The 17,101-nt window shown below is 38.5% G+C and overlaps 1 protein-coding gene across 1 annotated transcript in view; it reads right to left on the minus strand.

The window, feature by feature from the left end:
• The window catches only part of csmd2 (CUB and Sushi multiple domains 2), a 232,329-nt gene that overhangs the window by 200,938 nt on the left and 14,290 nt on the right, over positions 1-17,101 (minus strand). Inside the window, exon 2 of the mRNA XM_044171930.1 lies at positions 14,458-14,674. Within this exon, the coding sequence (XP_044027865.1) occupies positions 14,458-14,674 (217 nt within the window). The remainder of the gene's footprint in view (positions 1-14,457; positions 14,675-17,101) is intronic.

Raw genomic sequence — 17,101 nt, forward strand, 5'->3', positions numbered from 1 at the left:
GCCAACTGAGAGACAAACCGCAGTGAAGTCATTAACAAACCAGTGTCTCTAGACAGAGAGAGGGAGAGAGAGAGAGATGGTGAGGGAGAGAGGCTGATATAAGGGAAAAAGCAGAGTGGAAGAGGAGGTGAAGGTGAGAGGAGAAAGAAGGTAGGAGTGGGAGGAGAAAATATTAGCAGTGACTTGAAGAGATTTGAACAGAGGAAGTACTCCAGAGAAAATAAGAACAGCTAAATAGAAGTGTGTGGGAGAGGGGAGGGGGGGTTGAACTTCTGAGTAGAGACAGAAATAAGGGTGAGAGAGAACCAATGCAATGATGAAAACAAGTGAATAATTTACAGTGTCAGAAGAGTGATAGAATAAATCTCATCAGCTGTGTCCATTTTTGGGCCATAAAAAGACACGGGTGGCAACACAGGACTGATTTGCTGTGCAGAACAGCTAAATTCATCACCAGCTAAATTAAAGCATGTGTGAGTGGAGCACTGCACCAATGGCTTTACAAGAGAAAAGTGCTCCATAGTCTTAAATGATATCTGTTTCTTAAATCTAATTATACCTAAGGGTTAGAGTAAGTATGGAGCTTACACACACACACACACACAGGCACCCTCAACTTTACTTCTCCTGGAGTATCGGCTGGTCAGTGAGTGAGTGAGTGATGTGACTGGTTTATCTTCAGGCTATCTGCACTGTATTACATTGCTCTGATGCAATCTGCATCTGCTCAACACCAGAGATACCTGTGAGGCAACACAGAGGGCTGCACAAACCCTCTTGTTTAAGATCACATACAGAATATTTAGCCAGTAATGCAAAAGTGCAAAGTGCAGTAGTGCAAAAGTTCATGCATAGTGCTTGAATAAGTATTTAAATACTTATTCAAGCCTTCACAACATTGCTTGTTATGCGGCAGATATGCATTTATGGACATGACATATGCCATAAAAAGCTTCACAATTGGAAGCCTCAATAAAGCATCCGCACATAAACAACATAAAGGCTCTGACAGTAAAGGTAAGGAAGTAAAAAAAGAACTGCATTCTTTGTTCATTTGTTCCCCTTTGTAGAGACATAAGTCAATTACTCTTACAGCAAACAAATCAAGGCTGACAAATGAAACAAGGTGACGTCCATACGTCCACTGTGTTTCCCCCTGGTCCGCACAAATCGCTTTGCAATAATCCTCGGGCAGAAAACAATTAGGGATAAAATAAAACTAATTCAATGTCGTGCCACTCTCGCCCCTAGGAAAGTGACAAAGCTAAGTGGTAGCCATGAGAAATGTTGTTGTTTACTCGCTTGTACCGGTGTGCAGGTCTGTGTGTGTGTTTGTGTGTATGTGTGTGCATGAGTATATAGAGCAGTTATTAGTTTAGTTTAGTTTATTTGCACATATATTTAAAAGAAGACAGACAGTAAGAATATCAAAATAAGTTTAAACATTGTGCAGGAGAGGTTGGAAGCCAAAAATGGCTTATGAAAATACCTCTTCCTATATAGGCTAAATATCAATAGTCATACTTAAAGAAAGAAACAAAGATTGCGTAATTCATCAAAGTTTCAAGACTAAGCACTAATACAAATTGATAGGAGTGTGCATTTTACATAGAAGTTCATGTTTACAAGTTGAGATGCATTACAATGAAATCCATGAACTGTTATAAATCTTAGCCAATAAGAGTCCTTTTCAGATGTTTTTAGAATACTGATAATGCAGATGTAGATTGTAGAGATGGAAGTGGATTGTTCCAAAGAGATGGTCCTCTGTATGTCAACGATGACACACTAGGATGTAGTAAATGTTCAAGGAGAGAAAAAGGACAGACATAAGAGAATGACCACAAACATTATACAGCTATCCTGCATTTACTATTACCTTACATTTTTATACTTATGTCTATTATCTATTTATAATGGTTAGAGGGTGATTGGCAATAGTTTTTTGTGTGCTGCACAAATGAATGAATGATGATCATTATTTTGCTACTATTGATAGCTGTAGTAGTAATCATAGTTGTTGTGTAAAGACTCATCTATGTTAAAATAACACTAGCAACAGTAGAAGTGTGACTGTCCAGTTGTGCCTAAATAAACAGGTTATATAACACATAGCACAAAGAAGATCAAATAATGTGTCGATGAGTCAGCCTTACAAGTATATTTTAAAGCATAATAGACAGAGGGTAAGTGGAGTGGTGCGAGGAATGTGGCATGATGGAAGTGATAAAACATACAAACAAACAAAACCCTAATGTACACTTGGGTAACGGCTTAGTGCAATGTTGCCTTTCCCAGAATCTCTCAGATTAAAAGGATGTGTTATTTAAGCAAATGCAGCCACTTGCCACTTAGCACACACCCAATCCTTCTTTTACCAACTGAGGCTTTTCCTTGGAAACTGTATCTTTCTCTCTCTGTCTGTGACTCATCCTCTCCCACTGCCCGCTTCTGTACTACTGTATAGATCCAAAAATGATGTGGACGCCCCTGTCCCCTAATGTTTTTCATTAGCCGGATAGTCAGACTGAAGTGCCATTTTGTTTCACCTCATTCATTCAGCCTCTCATTGTGTTCATGTTGCTTTTGCCCTAACCAATCAATAGTGAGTGACGTACCCATCCTGCCCACATCACTTTCAGACGATATGGAAGCCGTGGTAGCGGTTGCTAGGAGCAGTTAACGTTTTTCATAATGATCTAAGAAAAATGCTGGTTTAAGACTTTGTACATCAACTTACAACAACCCATATAGCTACATCAGTCTCATCCACGCTTGTCACTATTTTTGTTGTCATTTTTCCATTGCTGTTGTTAATGGTTGAGCTAGGTAGCTAGTTAGTAATGCCTACAATGCTCTAATTGGTCGATTTTTGTTCCATCTGGAGGAAACAGCCATCAGTGGGCACACCACCAGACCTATTTGAATCAGTGAATAAATCATCTCAGATTTATTCACTGGGCAGGGGTTTAAAGGTCTAGGACCAAGGGCTAGTTTTTCAGTTCCAAAAAGGGGAACTCTAAATGCTACAGCATACAAAATGCAATAACAGTTTGGGTGAAGTCTTTCCAACATATTAATGCCCATTGTTTTGGAATGAGATGTTCAACAATCACATATAAAGCACATATGTAATATCCAGGTGTCCACATACTTTTGGTCAGGTAGGGTGTAAGGCATTGACTGTTCATAAAATGGCTATGGATAAGGAGCATGTTTGCATATATGTGCAGTGATGCATACCTCCACTACAATGCTAAAGTCTAAGCCATTGTGGTTTCTTCCAAAGACATTGCATGAAGCTCTGAATATTCAAAATGTCATCATTTGTACTGCTATCTCTCTCTCTCACTCTCTCTCCCCCTCTTGCTGTGATCTTCAGTTTCTCCCTCGCTCCGCAGAGGGATGCCACTAATAAACTCCACAACAAGGTTGGGCAAAAGATCTGATTAGCCAGCAGGGCTAACAGGGACACAGTGACCGATGGAGCGCCCAACCAATGCTATTTACTTTCTACCCGTCGCGCTTCTTTCATTCCTGTGGCAATGATGATCAAAGGGCAGCAGAGGGAAGGAGACAGCGAGGGAAAAAAGAGAGGAGGAGGAGGAGGAGGAGGACGGCAGCGGTGTGTTTGTGTGTGTGTGCGTTACTGATGTACAGCACTGTTACTGATCTAGAATTAACTGTAGGCTCTGATTTACTCATATGCCATTTGTCTTGTTTCTGTATACTGTGGACGATCTCTTCTTTAGCCCATCTCTGCCTGTAGATCTCAACATCTCTTAATTATGTGTCTTTTTTGGTATATACCGCCGGATTAATCTGTTCTATTTTAGTCCTCAACATCTCTGCACTGAACTGTCTGTAATTTCTATAGACTTATTCAAATCATTTATGATCGATGACAGTATGTTTACAGCAGAGTATGGAGTGTTAACCTTCACCTTTCCAACAACTAAATAAGCGTAATAAGTGCAACTGGTCACATGCAACAAGTGTCTAATTACATGCCAGGCAAATCCTTTTGACACAGCAAGGCTAGTGTGTACATATGCGCATGTGTGTGTGAACAATATGCGTGCTTTATCCATTATCACATTTCACAAGGTGTTTGGATAACTAATTAGACTGCTACGCTCTGTGTCTCCCAGGGATGAACAGAACAAAACAAAAGGAAAGGGTGAAATCAAGGAAGAAAAATGTGACTGCAGGAGGAAAAAACTGCTAAATCAACACAGGCTGGAAAAATATGACAGGGATTTGCCTAAGCCAGGAAACAAATGGTGCACAAGGAGAACGTCTGTGCATCACATTCTCATAGATTACAGCTAAAGGGAATGTATTTCCTCTGTTTTTGGACGTGTGGTTAAGGGGGAAAATACCAAAGGTTCTATGTCACCATATTGTTTTTGTTGGCTGTCTTTCTGTTGTTTTTTTCTTTTTATTTTTATTTTTATGAAGCAAGAGTTACAACACAAATGTTTTTGGAAAACTGGTACTTTGATTGAGATCAGAGAAATTATATCACATATAAAACAATCACAGCAGGGCCGACATGTCAATTCACATTTTGGCAAGGAACTCTTAGTAAGCTCTTTTGCTCTTTTGCTTGTGAAGACAAGTCCAACAAATATAGTCTTGTCAATGTCAGCAAGTAAATTTGGCCACCATTTTGAGTTTGAGTTTGATAGTATTTTCTTCTTCAAAGTCTATATGTGAAAATAACTGCCTTTACTCTATTGTGAGTATGAGAGAGAATTTGAAGTACATATATATATATATATATATATATATATATATATATATATATATATATATATATATATATACTTCAAATTCTCTCTCTCTCTCTCTCTCTCTCTCTCTCTCTCTCTCTCTATATATATATATATATATATATATATATATATATATATATATATATATATATATATATATATATATATATATATATAAAAAAAGGACTTGAAGAAGCTAATCTTAAACTTTGGCCATTCCATTTGAAGATGCTAACACATACTTCAAATGTGTGAAAATTGTGGTTTAAGTGGTTAAAAAAACAAAGACACTGGTGACATAATTTACATTTGTGTAGGTTCCATTTATCCTAACTTCAATAGAGCATTCACATCTCACATTTGATCCTAGCTTGGCAGGCTCAAATCCAAAGGTGAGCGGGAAATCTTCAAGTGCTTTGATGGCAGTGATTGCAGTGTTACAGTGTTGAGTGAATAGCTTGGATATTTCTGCAGTTTAGTTAGTAGACTCATGTCATTTATTTCACCATATTTGGCTGTGACAAATTTGGCAGTGAAGACACAAACAGGAGGTGGGCTGCAAGTCTGCATTGTTCCGCCAATCATGACTGAAATTGCTCAGCAGGTAGACGAGTCGTCATTGTACCTGTGTGTTGTGTGCTCTGCTTGATGTGTTTTTCCTTTTCTCCTGGAATCGCTGCTTGCAGGTATAATTACGTTAAATTTGGATGTTGCAAAAACCCGTGTAAAGCAACGAACAGGTTGTATCTTTTTCCATTATCAGACCATCAGATAGTTCAGTTACTTTTCAAAGAAAGGCATGATTAAAAACACACATGACAACAAATGGCAGAACATCTCATATTATTTTGAAATATAACATATAAAATAAAGGAATACGTTACATCTCCATACTGAACAGCTCTTATCACTGTCATTTTTCAAATGTTTAAGGCTGCAGAGAATTTTTGGGAAGTGCATTATTTTGAAATAGCAATTATTAATTATTGAAAATTATAAATGCTTCTTTATTACAACTTGATCAATCCAAAATGACTGGAAACAAAGAGAGGCCATGCAAGCAGTGAAAAAATCTGTGACAAGCCTGTTTCCCAGTCTGCCTTTTCGCTTCCACAACGTTAAAGCGCACTCATGAGTTGTACTGTGCCTTAGGTGTTGTAATTGGAAAATTGTGACTGACGTGATTTGCATAAGTTTTCATGCAAATCAACAAAATGAATTCCCTGCAGTGAGAAAAGCATTTCATCTGCCTCCCACCATCCCTTTGTTAGGGAGTGTTTATCAATTTATGTCATGCAATTCTTGGCTTTGTCTTAGTTCCTGTCATAGTATGTGCTATTGCTCTGTACATTAAATACTGTATGAACCTGTCAAGTTTAAAAAAACATGACTATAAACATTTAAAGAGAAATATTGCAGATCAACTTGTGCTCATTAGGTTTTTGTATGCAGGACTAACTGGCAAAGATGACCATGTGTTGAGTGATACAAGCATTATCCAAAGTAAAAAATGATTAACTTTGGCTGTATAAAGTCGCTAAATTTTGAATTATATGACCTGTAGATCACATCATTTTCATTATTAACTGAATATATCTGATCTGGCCAAGTCTAATTTAGGAGATATTTCACATGAGCATATTCATCTGCTGGCACGGGAAGCAATCACAAGCCTCTGCTGCTGTGCTACCCAGAGCTAGTCACTTTCTAACTAAATCAGTCCTTAGTAGTACACACAACATTATATCACATCATTTTTAGAAATTTTACCAATTTCTTGCATAGAACTGCTGTGACATCAATTAAGATTATTCAATTTAATAAAAAAAGGTTTGCATTTATATTTTATGAACTGGGGCTGCACAAGGCAAAAGGTATAATATGTACTTTATATTTTGAGAACACATATTGGCTAAAATGTGAGCAGGGATCACTACATGGGCATAATAATATTTCTATTTTTAGTGATTATGTTTTCGTCCCTGAGGGTTTAAATGGCTCAACAGGCTGGCTTTCCAAAAATGTGATACATTCCTTCGACTCGAATGATTGTGACCCCAAGCACAGAAGGGCTGATGATGACACATCTTTTTGAAGGATACACTGCATATTTAATCTTTTATCTCGGCAGGAAAACATTTCATTTCATGCTGCTGCTGAAGTGTATCCTGTTAAGAACATTGATAGGCCTTGGGATGGTAGAATGTCAATAGCAATACACACAATGAGTGATACACAAGGTGTAAGATATAACCTCACAGCCATCTAGTTGATTATTTCTCTAATCTGGGGTTACAGGGCCTAATAATTCTGCCTCACAGGTGAGCAGATGTCATAAATCCCAACATCGTTTCACTTTTTCCAAGCACGAGATGATGAAAAACAAACTATCACTCTTCCTCCTGTTTTTAGCAGACTGTCGTTAAAGCTGGCGTTGATAAGTGGCAGTCTCTCCATTAACAGCCCAGACTCTTACCATAAATCCTACAGTGTGTGCGTGCGTGTGTGGTTGTGTCAATGTGTGTGCTCGTACATGTAAGGGGATGTGTATGAAAAAAATCTATCTACATAGAGGGCATGCATGTGTGGATGCTGTTGAATAAGATGCTCAATCATGATCACCACAAACAAATAAAACCATGCAGCCCTGAAGCCATATTTCTTACACACACACACACACACACACACACACACACACACACACAGAGTCAAACACTCCTCCCCATTTGGATATGTACTACTTGCATGGATGTCACACAGCATGTTAACATAACACAACATATAAGCATGTGTAACTCGGGATAAACAGACAAAGAAGAAACGTGTGTACGCAAACACACATTGAACACATGTTCACCACAGTGTTCACATTCTGGAGTCATTTTCCAAAGTATGTGTTGTGAGAGATTGATAGCCAAGGCCTTCACTGAAGAATTACTGCCATGGCAACTGTTCAGGCAGGAAGTGCCGTTGTACGTCACTCACTCTCACCCTGACCCGCATACATTGGCTCCTTACATGCTTGACTCATTGACTAACACTGTACAAGTTCATGGAGGCACACTAACACACCAAATGCTGGGAGAGACAGGAGATTGAATTAACACAAGTGTCGATGTGCCATGCTAGCATTCACTACTGTACTGTATAATAATCTCTTATAAGTGACTAGCATGAACTCAATTTAGAAGTGATAAAATAAGAAATTATAGCTGCTCTAAAGCTAAATACAAGAGTTATAAAATATTAAATAATACACAACCATCTCTTTTTATGTAAGCAGCTGGTATCATTTAAAAGAAATATGATGAAATATAAAAATAATGCAGTGGATCCACAATATAATAAAAAAAAAACCTGTTACAGTTTTTTGTTACTGTGTGTTAGTGTAACTGCAGTTTTATCAAGGAATACTGCCGTAAAGTACCCGTGGACACATGATTTGGGTGTTCAGCTGCATCTAACAATATTTAACATGATTAATCAGGTGATTTTTTTAATTATTTTCAAAGCAGCTATAATCAATATTTTTTTATATTGACAATGGATCAAATGATTATGTGTAATGTGAAAGGTGTCACTTGTGTTGAGCGCACAGAGAATTATCACATGAGCTTTTTCAGCATCTTTCAGCTCACTGTTCTGGTTTTCCAGCCTGCAACTTTACTGTCTGGTTTAGTCTCATCGATCTCATTAGTGTCATTTTCGGATGCAACAGGAAGTTGTTTTCTTGGCAAAAAAGCATAGTGGAGCAAAACAGCCAGATATTTTTCACTCAGGATTTGGGGAAGAGGAAAACTACATGGACAGTGAATATATGTACTTACATTTATTAGGAGGACACAAACACAACTCCAACTGAATACTAATGTTGCTCCATATCCGCTGGATGTGTAAATAAGCAACTTTTACTAACGTGATTGCCATATCAACTTAAAAGGTGAATATGACAGTGTTATATTCACTTGTTTCTGCTGCCCCCAAATGGTTATTGCAGATTGAATTAATCATTTAATCTATGAAATGATAGAAAATGAGGAACAACCTCCCATCTTAATTTCCCAGAACCCAAGGTGAAATTTTCAAATTGCTTGTTTTGTCCAATAAACAGTCCAAAATCAATCAATCAATTTACATTATATAAAACAGAGAAAATCAGCAAATCATCACATTTCAGAAGCTTTAACCAGATCACGTCTGGCATTTTCACTTGATTTTCTAAAATAATAATCAAAATTGTCGACTACCTTTTTGACAAACGACTAATCAATTAATTGACTACCATGTATTTCGGTATTTGTATTGCTTAAAGGATCAACTGGCCAATCAGACAATCTTGCCAACATCTGGGAGTATTTCTTTACAGTCTTCTTTCATGGTCTGTTTTTTAGATAGGAGATTTATGTAGCTCAAAACAAAACTTTGAACTAGAAGCAGAAGCAATGTGAAAGCACGTGCATAATATTTTTTCCCTCTCATGCATATACTCTACGAGCATGTGCTCTCAAGTGCTTGCCAAAAAGCAGAAACATCTCTGAAACCTTATGTGTCTGAAAATTTACAGGACTACCAGTTTTCCAGCCCATTGCCATTCACTCTGTACTTAAAAGTGTGTGTCTGACTGTGTGTGTTTGTGAGTATGGTGTTCGTTTAATCTGTATTCCAATAAACCTTGATTTTGTTGACACTGAATCAGCTTGCTGGAATGGGCTGCACACTAGCCTAGATCCCCCTCTGTAAGCATTGTCTGTGCACACATACACTGCCTCTCTTTTTCTCCTCCACGCACACAAACTCATATTTTGACACCCCAACCTCACAGCACTGAGGGCTGACTGTAGTGTTAATGCCACTCCCAGCACCATGCACTAGTGCTCCTTATTTAGGTCCTATCAAGCCCGCAGGCTGGAAATCTGTCCCTTCCACACCTCCTCCTATCTCTCTCACTTCCCCCGCCCCTGCCAGACTGCCAGGCCTTAAGTCCCGCCGTTCCATCACTCCATCACTGAGAGGACGGCATGTGGAGAGAGATGCCTTCACACACCCCAATAGCTTTTCCCTCTGCTGAAATGTACTCAGTGTTCCCCAATTGGCAGTTACAAGGTGAAATGTGACACAAAAGTGAAAAAAGATTGCTTTTTACAAGTAAAAAATGTGCGCTATCATACAGAGTGACAGTGAGTGAGCTGGTAGAGGTTCAGTGTCTCACTTAAGGTCACGTTGGCTGTTGCTTTAGCCATGGGAAGGTCTCTCTGACTACTGTGCTACAATACCACAGACTGCATTTAACCCAGGACACCAAGTAACAATAATTTTACTGCAGATAAATGACCAGATAGTCATTAAGCTGGTCATTTTACTGCATTATTAAAATGTAATTAACTATTGCTAACACTAACAATTTTCCAATCCAGTGGATGGGAATCCATCACAGTAACAATTTCATTTCATTTCATTTTCAAAGGTTGCGCCATTGTCATGTGGTAATGCAGCTGTACCACTTTGAAAAGTGTCCATGCAACTAATGCATTCAAGCATACTCCTTCATCACAGATTTAAGGGTCACTGCAAAGCACATTCATAAACTGTGTTGTTGTAAAACCATTCCCTGTGGACAAACAATAAGCAATAACATGGATATTGTGAAAAGGATTGTGTGAATCTCAAGGTCTCTTATGCTAACAAGGTTGTGGTTTAGTGACTCTCAAGAAAGACCATTCAACATGAAGACTTTACATAACAGGTTTTGTTTGCTGCATTTCCGCATGGCAGCTGTGTAAGAATAAAATTAAGGTGATAAAATTGTGAAGGATGACATATGTTAAACTAATATCGAGTCATGGCAAGTTGATTTTAATACTGTATTGAAATAGATGGAAACCAACTGCTTCCTTAGCCTAGCTTAGCATAAAGAAGGGAAACAGCTAGCCTGGCTCTGTCCAAAGTTTTAAAATTCACTTTCAAACGTCTGAAACACTTCTAAAACTTCTAAACTATTACATCAAGTATTTGCAATTAATGAATGCTAAAAAATCACTGCAAAACAGTGGTATGGGCATTTACAATTTGCTGTGCACCTTCGTCTGAATAATCTAGATAAGTTTATTAGGTTTACATCCAGACTCAGGAAGCTGCAAAACTGTGGCCATTAGAAAAATTTTCTGAACTTAATTGCAAAACACGAAAATATATTAACATGCTAAAGTTGTTTCAATAAAGTCATTTTATATGATATAGCCAGCAGGTGGATAGGATAATTTTTTACATAAACGGTTGAACTACTCAAGTCAGCAAAACTGATTTCACCTTGAGGTTAATTTCGCTGCAGTTCAACCTCTCCCTGTGTGAAGTAACTGATAGCTTTCACAACACTGACGGCGCAAGATGCACTTTATTTAACCACTTTTTCACTACACCTTCTCTGAAACAGCAATCAAATATTGACAGCAGCTTGTGCTTGCGATTTGGGGCATATATCACTGCATATACTTCGATTTTTCCATTTTAAACAATTGAAACGTACATCGAATTTTCTCTTTGGTTCCCAGGTGTCAGATGGGATCAGCAGTTTAATGAAGTGCTGCAGCAACAGACTGACTCATATATGCATTTCCTAAGAAGTGACTGTGACTCATAAAGCAACTGCTGCAGGAGTACACACACTCAAAAACACACACCAAGGTGCATATATACTTAGGAACACAAACACATATATATATATAGCTGAACTGATTTGTAAGCCAGCATTCTCCTGATAACAACAATTTTCTTGGCTTTGCTGTGACATCAGTGAATAAATTAATGGATTAATAAACACATCTAAGGCAAAGTAACTGCTTTAAAAATTTTTGTCATTTTTGATGACTACTTGAAATAAAAAGAAATATTCCAAGCTCAACAACCTATAGTGTGGTATACATAAAAGGCTGATCAAATTCAACAAACACAGCATGCAGGACACAAAATGGAGAACAGGCAGAAGAGATAAGACATTAAAAAAATAGGTGAGGAGGAAGTGAGGGAAGGTAGAAAGAAATTGGAGGAAGAGGAGCAAGAGCGATGGAAAGAAAATTACTTTTGACACAAGCGGGAGATGAGAGCAAAGGGAGGGCTGAATTATCAGACGTGCATCTTTGTGTATGAAAGCGTGCCTATGAGTGTGTGTGTGTGTATGTGTGTGTGTGTGGTGTAGGTGGTGGTGTTTGTGAGTGAATATACATGCATGTCCTGACTGACTGCTGTTGACTGGTGAGAGCTGCTTCTGCGCTATTTCCAGTCTTTCCAAGCTCACTCATAGATAAAGCTTAAAGTCTCACTTTTACAAAATGCCTCTTTTGAAAAGAGAGGAAATCTGGTCAAAGACAACACAAGCAGAATCTAAAGGAGATCTGTGTTCCCTAAAAACTCTTGCTTCTCCATCTCTCATTTTTTTTGTATTTTTCTCTCTTTTCTCACCCCCTTTTCCCTTGTTTTTTTCAAATTCATTTTCTTTCCCCTCACATATTTTCAAAGCGCTTAGACAGAGAGAGTGGAACGCTTTCCCCCCATCCCGCTGGAGCATCAATATACAACAGAGCCCAGAGGTCCAAACAGGAGAAAGGCTGAGGAGAACAGCGCAACACCAATCCATAATGGATTTTCTTCTCTCTTTCATTCGCTTTCTGCAGGGAGATGCAGTGGAGGCACCACTGGCACAGAATGAGAGACGCAGGGAGGGGAGGGGGCAGAGAAGAGGTGAGAGAGAGAGAGAGAGAGAGAGAGAGAGAGATATCGACGGGGAGAAACAGAGAGGCTGACAGAGACTCAACACAGCCCTTAAGAATATTTCTCTCATCTGTCTCTAGAGGGCTTGCATAACATATGCTTTAAACTATTTGCGAGGCTAAGCTCGTAGCAGAAGGTGACAGGAATTAAAAGCGGCTTTGGTGTAGCTTCAACTGATCAGATGCAGAAATTGTCACTAATTAATTTAGCCTGTAAGTGAGGGACTACCAAAAGGTCTGACAGATATTAGACTGCAAGCAATAATATCCTGAAATACGTAAATGCATCAGTGAACACCAGCTCTGTGGCTGTATGTTATAATTGCAGCTAAGATGAATAGAAGTCTGGCTATTTAGATGGCAATTCAGCCTAACAATATTTATTTCTAAAATCCCGACTAGTCGAAAATGTGTAAACTTGAAACAGCATGAAACTATGCGAACCAGAGAGCAAATATTTCAGTTTGCAAAATATTATATAATATAATACAGCCCATTCTGATGCTGTTACATTGATGGGAGGATGAGACTGTTGATTCAGAAATTGTTTGTTTGAGTCTTCACACCCAAGTGAGCTTCATTTCATTTTGCTAGTAGCTCTGAAGCACAAAATGTGCCCAGAATCCCAGTGAATAACCTTGGATGCTGTCATAGTGTCCACAGAGTCACAGGCTTGTATTAGTCACCAAAGGATCTGCTTCAACTGCCTCTGAATGCATCACTGATTATAGTCTTGAGTATAGTTTTGCCAGTTTCCAGTCCACTGCCTTCATCACCTTTAAGTCCAAATGGCTCTATAAAGGACATTTTCAGTTTAATACAACTTGGGTCTTAATTGAATGGTATTGGCCATCTTTTTAATTGGTTATATTAACAATGTACTCACTGCAGTAATTGTTGAGATCTGGGAAAACAGTGACATCACTACAACAAAATCTGATGGTGTAAGAGATGAGAAGTTGGACAAACAGACAGGCAGTAAACAAGAGTTTAGCCAGATTGGCTACCACTTTAAATGGAGATAAAACCACAATTGAGTGAACCTTATGTCACTAATAAGGTCTCATTGCGTGCACGCTCTACTTCGTTAAGCATAGTTCAAAGTTGAACCAGGAAGTTGGTCTGTAAAGTGTGATGGATGTTTACAACAGTTTGAAAAATAATATATAATGTTCACCTTAATATTCTCTTCCAAATAAGTTTTTCTAACCTGGGGGTTTGTTTAAAACCTGTCTGATTGTCTGAACGCTCGTGTTTCTTACCCTCTCTGCCTTTTTTTTGCGATATCACAGTGTTCCCAGATCTCAGCCCTTTACCCCCCACTGTTCCGCCTGTGGAACACGAGTACTAAGTACAACTTTCATGTACTACAAAAAGTTATATGAATGTGTAGACATAATATTTTTCAATACATTAGACTCTCTTCTTTTGGGTTTTTTCTATCATTATTAAAAAGAACGCCCTCTAGGATGAAATAATCCAGATACAAATCACAGCAGGGTATACAACTGAAACCTTCAAAATAAAGTGTCTCCTTACCTTCAAAGTAGGCTGACAAAAATAATGAATTTGGGGAGGTTAACTTGCTGGGTACAGTGTCATTATTACCAATAGGAATGATTTCCATATCTACGAATATATGACAAATATTGTAATAAACTGGAATTATCCTTTAAATGTTCCTCAGTCTTACATTTTTTATTGTAACATACTGCATGCCTTTAACTGCCTTTCACTAGCAAATTAGAACTAGCCTTCAAATGTTAAATTGTTGACTACATTTTTGAAAAATTGGGTTTCCCATGGGTTTCATGACAACATTATGAAAATTGGTGTCAGCACTCAAGTCAAATAAAACCCTTGACATAATAAAAACCATCACATAAATGCACATTAAAAAATTAGGCCGTCTTTACCTTGTCCGCAGGTTCCCTGGGCTGGGTGGCCCGTCATACACAGACAAGATGTCAAAGTCCTCCTCTAGGGCGAAGCCTTGAAACACCAGCTGTATCCGGTTGTGCTCCGCCGCCACAATCACCCATGTACAATTGGCATAGTTAGGATAACCGTAGGGGTAGCCGGGGCTTTCTATCGTCCCATTGGGACTGTGTAGTGTGTAACTGCAGTTCTGAGCTGTAAAGAGAAAAAGACATATGCAGTTATTAAAGGGGTGTAAGGCATTTTAGAACAGCTAGCAGAGTGAAGAAAGTTTTAAAAGACCATTAAACCAAATAAAAGACACTCCTCTACATCTAAGAAAAAAAAAATAAATTATACAAATCCACACACACACACACAACTGCGCACCCACAGTCAAACAGTTTGCACCAAATGCTTCAACATCCATTATCACCTACAGCGTGCAGCATAAGCCATTAATACAGCAGTGCTAAATGGCTCACCCTCTCCTAGCTTTCCCCACCTCCATCATCACACACTTGTTCACTCACTGGCCCTTTCAACCTATTAGTAATAGGTTCCCACGTTAATACATGACATCGCTGGAGGAGAGAAGATGTGGGGACAGGAGGGGAGAGGAAACACACAAAGAGAGGCACACTTGAGTACTACATTAATTGTACTCAACTTGCATTTTTGTCGGCAGCCACTCATACTGCCTTCAATCTTAAATTTCAGTCGTGTGTGTGTTGCCATGTATCAGTACTGAGCTTGGGGTGGACGTGTGTGGAGTGTGGGCTATGAGTGTGTGTGTGTGTGTGTTTTGATTCCCCAAGCTAAATGACTTGTCTTCGACCGATCCGAGCACAGCTGAGACTTTTAATCAATGTTAGGGATTTAGTTGTAATTAATCCCTAATGTGGACTGATGAGTGATTGCACTTACATTTTGTAAGTAAAAACATGTTGTCAGTGTGTGTTTTCAGTGTTGATGTACAAATTTGTGTCTGTATGTGCATGTATGGCTATCACCCTGTAGTTAATAACACTCATTTGATCTTAGACATATTTAGATGGTGATGGTTATCTCCTCCAATCAAAAAAGGTTAATGTTAATGTTAATTTTCATAAGTTGCTTTTGAACTAAGAAAGGAGGAATGCAACATGTTGCGAATTAATTTTCCTTTTTCAGAAGCAACCTACCACAAGTGAAGTTATGGTTACATAAAAGGAACCTGCATAAGTAAATGTCCTCTTAGAGGGACTAAATTAGAATGTTGTGCAAAAATACATGCTATTTATACAAATTATCTGTATTTTCCCTTTGTTTGCTTCAGCCACAAACCTGAATCATAATGCCGCCTGATTAAAATATAATTAGGAGAGTATAATTGGAGGACATCTGTTATCTGCATAACCCACATTATTCAACAACACAAACAATGCAACACTCGCAGTAGATATTATTTTTGTTTTGTTCATTTATATCCATGCTCATGTGTAAATGCCTGGGATAAATCAATGCATCAGAATGAGCTACACTACCTGAACGCATTAAAACAGGGTATTAAAAAACAAGAATCTTGAGTTAACGCATTGCAGCTTCGAAACATGTAAAAGTGAAGGCTGCTTTGTTAAATCCCTCTGGGGGCAATGTGTATCCCTTGTTATTGAATGCTTGTGAAACATACAGAGTCAGTGCTACTTTGTGTGCTCTGATGGTAGAACAATCCCAAAGCTAAAGTTCTGCCCAAATTTTCACTCTGAAACGTGCCTCATTTCTGAAAAACCAGCAGGGATTTACAGGTAATAAGGCACCAAGCATGAAGACAAGACAACAGAAAAGAAAAAAAGTGGGGCAATTTTCATTCCCCTCCATCTTACTCACAATAAAAAATAAATAAATAAACGTTAAAAAAGAAAGCACAGAGAGAAAAAGAAAAGAAATGACAAAAAAAATTAAGCACAGACATGAATAATCCCTGGTTAGCCAGACGAGCGAATGCTACATTTGTTTTCACAGCAATAATTGAGCCCAGTGTTTAAGATTTCAGGGGCTACGTGCCACATCAGGGTGTTGAGGAATTCTGAGATGCTGCTAGAAAAACACTAGCTGAAACACACACGCACACAAACCAATATTGGCTTTTTGTTCCAGGTAGCACAGCAAAACGGTATCACAACACATTTTTTTTGTGTGTGGGGGGGGGGGGGTAAAGATCCAGACTGTCTGGATGGCATAAGCAGCAGGAGGATAATAGCATCTCCAGTCACACTATATCCATCATGCCACTGTTGACTCCCCGGGGCCTGTCTCATCGAAAAACAGGCAGGGGCCACTCTCAGCCGTCACTTTTCAACGCTTTATATGCGCTTGACCTCTTCCAAAAGATGCTAATGTGTGTGCACTTGAACCCTGGCCACTTGAATACACTTTAGTTAGGTGTATAATGTTGCACTGAGAGTTCAGTTCTTTTGTTTGCTGTGGAGATCTGCATGTGTTACAGTGAACCTATCTACCATGAATGGTGGCGATGAAATGATTAAAATTGTGTAAAATGAGATTGGCAGTAACTAAACATATCTTATACTGTATAGAGTGCTGAAAATAACAGCATAACAGTGTGTACTTCCTCATGTCTTTTCTCAGTCCTCATCTTTA

The sequence above is a fragment of the Siniperca chuatsi genome, linkage group LG17, assembly GCF_020085105.1.
Source record: "Siniperca chuatsi isolate FFG_IHB_CAS linkage group LG17, ASM2008510v1, whole genome shotgun sequence".
In the NCBI taxonomy this organism is placed as follows: Eukaryota; Metazoa; Chordata; class Actinopteri; order Centrarchiformes; family Sinipercidae; genus Siniperca; species Siniperca chuatsi.